Below are 5983 nucleotides of genomic sequence, written 5' to 3'. Positions count from 1 at the left end.
CGACGCCATTTGGTCGGAAGCGCAAGACCGTCGTCCCCTCCCCGTCCGCCATCCTCGGCCCAGCCAGCTTCGGCTGAACGGTAAACGGGATCAACATAGCAATGCTCTCCATGCTCGTGTGTTGCTTCCGAATTGTTGTCGTGCTCGTCCTTTCCCGCTGGGCACTTCCCGGCCCCTTCGTACCATTCCGGTTCGAATCAGGGAAACGGTCATGCCTCGTCAACCCAAAGCAATCCCATCCGCGGACGTGTTTTCTAGAAAGCATAAAATGGATCATAATCGGATCGGATGAAATAGACATTCTGTCATGTCAAAAGGCTCGCCTTGGACGAGACAAGAGAAGCGGAATCGTGCCGTTGCCCCATCCGAAGCACCCGTTTGGGGACCCCATACCGGTCGATCGGAGCCAGTGGTGCCTTCTGCACTAATTAGCCCAAGCATTTGGCCCATAAAGGATGACGCCCCTTCTCCCGCATTCCTACCCCAGTCTCCACCATTGGCGATCCACAAGCGCAGGTTGGCAGGCAGACAGATAGACAAACACTCGCACGCTGCAGCTGCTCCTCTAGTCACGCGCAGGGAACCTTTTAAACACGTATGCGTTGAGATGCAGATTCGGAACCAATGGGAGCAACGGGACGTTGTGTTGAGACCTTTGTCGCGCTGCAAGGCGGACTGCCGCGCTTCATCGCAAACAGCTCTTTCATGCAAGGACAGGGCGAGACCCGTCCTCGCACGCTGCATCCTTACTCGCCTTCCTGCTATGGCAGGGTCCAGGGGTACATTGCACTACGCGGGTCACCCGCTGCTCGGCGTGCCCTCCCCCGCGGCTCCTTGCCTAAAACACTCGTGTTTCTTGATGCTCTTGCAGGGCTCGACTTCAGCCAAAATGTCACACTATCGCTCCGAGCCATGTCTTGCTGCAAATCCATCACGGCTTCATTTATTTGTAAAGTTGCATTCCAAAGACAGTCAAGCTACGTCGATCCCCTGCGCATGTAGGTACAGCCACGAGGTCGCTTCGTCGCCAAGACCATGTCTGAGCCTTACTGAGAGCGTTCCACACATGCCAGTATAAGACACTTTCGTTTGGGAGCACTGCCGACCATGTCGGGTAGTAGTGGCATTGTGGCTTTTTTTTTTAATTGGTGTCAGCATCGGGTGTGCTGGTATCGCGGTGGCTGTCAAAGGTGCATTTAGAAAGGTGCCGGACGCGGGAGAGTTGAATAGCCGTCTCTGCACGTACACGTCTTGTTCGTTTCTTCCCTCTTGCCCGTGAGCATGAGATCGGTAGTTACCAATATGCCATGTGTCCCAGACGAAAAGATGCCGGACTAGATAACTCCTCGTTTCGCACAAAGTATAGGATGATCAAGGATGAGTATTATGAGATGTGGCACCAGCAGGCAGCCCGGGCTCCATTGTCGTGCTCCGTACTCAACGGCTTACTCTTTTCAGGCGAGTAAGACATAATCATGGCACCGCTGCCAGAAGAAAACGGACCAAATGTTGTGAGTGCCGAATGGATCGACCCGGCCGCATGGCTTCGCCCGGCCCCTCCCTTTCTAACTGAAGTCTTCCTCTTCATTGGACTCCTCGTTTAATACCACTAGTTCGTTTTGGGTATCTTCCATCGATCCGAGATAAGCCACCACGTTTTCATCTGCAAGAAGTTGTGTTTTCTGCAAGGTTGGGGGCGTAACGCCCATCCTTGTCAGTCTTGGCAACACACGCGGGGGAGCGAGTAACCAGTTGGTACGGAGTTCGGGGAATCGATGCAGGAGAAAATCCATAAGGAATGTGCCAGACCCAAAGAGGAAAATGGCTGAGTAGGTAATGGGCAGAGGGTCGTAAGATACGACAGTAGCTCTAATGCTGGCAAGCAGCCGACGGGGGGGAACTCACCTGGTCTTCCAGAGCATGCACGGCAGCTCCCAGCAAGCTCGTCTCCTGCTCCCTCAGCGTGGCAGCTGCGCTGATACACGCCCCACAAACGAGACCTCCTTCGTCCAGAGACTCGTCCAAGTCAACCAGGGACATGCCAGTAGCCAACCGCTCGAGCTGGCCGGCCACAAGATCCTGCAGGACGGTAACCACTCGAAGGCGAAAGATTTCAGCAAGAGGATGTCCAACGATGTGTTGCTCGAAAGCCATTGTCGTCGTCGTAACGTCGTCCTCCTGCCAGAACACTTTTAGCTCCCGTGATCCTCCGGTATCCTGTAAAACGCGAAACGACAGGCCGTCTTCCTCGTTCAGGCACATGAAATAGGCAAAGGGGCTCTTCCAGCTGACGGAGCCATTCGTCCGGACGAACTCCACAGTCGGCGGTCCTTCAAAAATATGCAGTTTCGCCTTACCCAGCGGGTCGTCTTCGATGGCTGTCATGGACAAAGTGATTCTGTCGGCGGCTGACGCGGGGTCAATGAACCCATAACTGAATAGCATTTCTGCCCCGGATTTTGCATCCCCATATGAGATTGTCATTTCTTCCCCAGGCGAGACCCTGCAGCCGGGCCGCAGTAGCAGAACCACCTCGTCCTTGCCGTTTTCTTCGTAGTATGCATTGGCCTTGAATGAGTGGTTCGCCAAGTCCAGCACCGGGACCATGGCATCGCCTGACTTCGGGAGCTCCAGACACCGGGAGCGAAACCATGCATCGACCCGAACCCAGTCGATTAGGGATACCTTGTCGCTTTCCCAGAACAGTTCGTTCCAAAAAGGCAACGTGGTAGACGTATCGCGGAGCTCGTCAAACTCATCGGTCAAGGCAACGATCTTGGCAGCAGTAGCCGCCTAGTGACTGTCAGTAAATGGCCCATGTGGAATAGCCGCAGCCTTCATTGTGCTCCAGTCGTGTCCTTCAGCCGCAAACTCCTTGGCTGGTGGATCAGGGTGTCATTGATTGGAGAGTTCGTATGTCAGCGGGTAAAGACATCTCCCACTCGGTGACACGACAGTTCATTTGCGACGTGGTGGTTACTGCCATCGACTAAGAGTCCGCAAACAAAAGGGACCCCATTGACAGGCTAATGACGACTGCAGCAGTACCATCTTGACGGGGAAAGAAGGCTGAGGACATACCTCAAGTGATGTTCCTTTCAGCATTTCGCGCTCCTGCTCGGTCCAGAGAGTAGTTACAGGCACTTGCGGCGGCAGGTATTTGACGTACTCTGTCCATGGGGTCGACACCCCACCCTTCAACGACGTTTTTGGCCGGTCAGATAGCACCATTTGCGTGAGAAGAAATAAGCAAATATCGTGCCTGGTCGACTGCAACTGATGTTAACCGATAAAACCTCAAACCGTGGTGGTCGTATCGTCTATACCTTGTGCCCAGCTGCATCGAGCAGTTGACGGAAGTTTTTATCGACCTTGGCGTAGTTCTCAACGGCCTCGGCCGACAACACGAGCTCATGAGAAATTCTTAAAAGCGTTGGGATGTCGAAGGTCTCCTCCTCTCGACTAAGTTCCTTGTTCGAGATCAGTCCGAGTCCGCAGCCGGGGATTTCGCGCGCCTCGACGTCGACGAGGTCCACGTCGTGAAACATAGCCCACGTGGGTAGCGTCTCGACGGGGAGTTGAGAAGTGGCCATAGTGACATGTGTTTAGTCGGGCACGGTATATTTGAAGCCGGGTTTGGTTGTGCGGGATGATGGTAGTTTCCTGGCAGCCTTGGTCGTGACTGTACCTGAGTTGACGGTCCGAGAAATATAGGCCCAGGAAGCAAAACACTCAAGTGAGGTTGCTCGAGGGCGGGCCAAGGAGGTGGATCAGCAGTGCACTGTTGGCGAATGATGAGTGCGTTCAGTGTTGAGCTTAGACATATGTCTCGAGTCTAGATCTCGTCAAGTGATTCCTTGCTCTTCAAACAACAAAGTGCCTTCCTGAAATAGTTCAATGCTTCAATAATGGAGAGACAATTACGAATTGCTGGGGGGGGTTTTTTTTTTCTCTTTTTATTCGTCTTCGTCTTCTGTTCTTTTCTTTTTCTTTCATTCCTCGGCGCCCATGCGACAATTACGCGCAGTCTGATGCCCAAAGACGCCTAAAATACAGGGCTCATTGGGATGACGTGCGCCTTCGTCCAATGTCATACAAAACGTCTACATGTTTAACAGACAGCGTGGGACTGCTCTGTCTGTTTCGAAGTCCCTATTACCATTTGGGACAGGAACAGCCGAATCTGAGGTGGGCATGTTCGGTAAATATGATTGTGGCCCATGCCATAGTTGTAAGAAGGGACCGTTCTCATGTCGTGAATTGTTAGGTGGTGGTGAGTATCCGTGTTTGAAGTAAATATGTTTGTTAATAATGGCCTTTTTCGCCAATATGAAATGCACCACGCTTTTGTTTCCCCGAATCTAAAATAAACCACTTAGAGAGGACGAAAATCATTAACTTCGCCTATGTACAGTTCCAGAATTATGTATGTAGACGAGGCCATCACGGCGAGTTCATGGTATCATCAGGAAGGGATATGATAAGAAACCCAAGGTAGCTCCAACTCCATGCTCAGAGTCTCGTTCTCTCCCATAGCCCCTCTCGTGTCTCACGAAGATGTACAATCAAGTGGCAATAACGGCTCCTTCGCCCGATGCTGTACGGCCGAGGCCATATCCACTCTCTTACCCAGGGTTTGTTCTGCTGGGCTGGGAGAAAAGATGTTCCCAAGGCTGCCCAGCTGCACGAAGAACCGCGGCTTCTGCATTCCTCTGTAAATTCTGCTCTCGATTTTCTCGCATCCATGCTGCTGCGCGTACCCATTCCGGGTTCTTGCGGACGTATGTGGGCAGCTCCTGCTCAGGAACGTCACCAAAGTCCATATACCTGTGATGTGACCACGGCTGAGGCGAGTTACTAGGCGGAACCGGCGCGCCCTGCTGGGCTGCTGCTTCTTCTTCTTTTGCCCGCCGCTCCTCCATGAGTCTCCGCTGCCGCATCCGAAGAGCTGCCTGACCGAAGTTGGCCTTGCGCCCACCGCGGGCTTTGATTTCATCCATCTTGAGCTTGTACCACTGCTCGGACCGATTGTGCGGCCAGTGGATGCGGGGATCCAGCTTCATATAGAGTTGCTCGCGACCTCCGTCTGATGCGGTCGTAGAATGATAATTTGGGGCTGCCAATTCAAAGACCGCTGGAGGGGGTTTGAAAGCTCCGACTTGGCCATACACTTCTGCGTCGAATTTCGCAGAGTCGAAATTGGCACACATCTGGAGTCGGCGCTCCTCGCATGTCAACTTCTTTCTTGGATGAACAGGCCTCTGCCGTTGTTGGCCCCTAGCCTGTGATGTTGACCGCTGAATGTCGGCCGCAAGATTGTCCCCCACTACGGCAAGAGTTTGATAGTGATTGTGCCCATTTACTGGGTTTGATTGCCACACATTTTCATCGTAATCTTCACCGGTATCCTCATCCTCATTGCTAGAGGAATTCACCACGAGAGCACTGGATGTTGCCCCTATGCGATTCTGGCGTTTGGCACGCAACAAGTCGGAGCGGGCACTAAAGGCCCCATTGAAGACTTGGACTGTCTTGTGAGCCTTAAAGTAGGCTGCGTTTCCCTCATGTTCGCGGTGGGGCATCGCAGTTTCATATTCATCGGTATCATCCTGCGAGGTAGGCGGCGATGTTGAATCGGAATTGGTGCCTCTCTTCCGCTTGCCAGATGAAGTCGACATTCTTTTCGTCGCAGCCGAGCGGGAAGCCGACGGTGCCGACTTGATGCGCATCGGCGGCAACCGTTTGGTCCTGACGCAAGGTAAGGAATCAAAAATTTTATTGTCAGACGGCGCAGAAGAGGACACCACGGCAGGAGTCTTTCCTTCGGACTCGTTCCTACTATTTCTGACAAATGAACGGCCATCTAAGTCACGAACGACGGATGTGCCATTACTGCTGCCAGCTTTTGCCACTGGATGGTAAGAGTCTTGTGAGCGTTGGGCAACTAGATTAGTAGTCGACGGAATGGTCACCGAAACCTTTC

General features: G+C 52.9%; 2 protein-coding genes across 2 annotated transcripts; both read right to left on the bottom strand.

Annotated features, from left to right (window-relative positions):
• Positions 1–1565: 1565 nt before the first annotated feature.
• EsH8_V_000606 (cytochrome c lysine N-methyltransferase) lies at positions 1566–3593 on the bottom strand (the record flags this gene model as incomplete). Its single annotated transcript, XM_083273122.1, has 4 exons — positions 1566–1682; positions 1906–2793; positions 3082–3270; positions 3327–3593. 4 exons carry the CDS (start codon positions 3591–3593, stop codon positions 1566–1568), a joined length of 1461 nt encoding a protein of 486 aa, XP_083125837.1.
• A 1032-nt stretch (positions 3594–4625) lies between these two features.
• EsH8_V_000605 (uncharacterized protein) lies at positions 4626–5729 on the bottom strand (the record flags this gene model as incomplete). Its single annotated transcript, XM_083273121.1, has 1 exon — positions 4626–5729. One exon carries the CDS (start codon positions 5727–5729, stop codon positions 4626–4628), a length of 1104 nt encoding a protein of 367 aa, XP_083125836.1.
• Between the last annotated feature and the right edge of the window lie 254 nt (positions 5730–5983).

The sequence above is a fragment of the Colletotrichum jinshuiense genome, chromosome 5 (genome assembly GCF_051148585.1).
Source record: "Colletotrichum jinshuiense chromosome 5, complete sequence".
NCBI classification, from domain to species: Eukaryota; Fungi; Ascomycota; class Sordariomycetes; order Glomerellales; family Glomerellaceae; genus Colletotrichum; species Colletotrichum jinshuiense.
The sequence above is the reverse complement of the archived record's forward strand: the minus strand, read 5'-3'. Positions and strand labels throughout refer to the sequence as shown.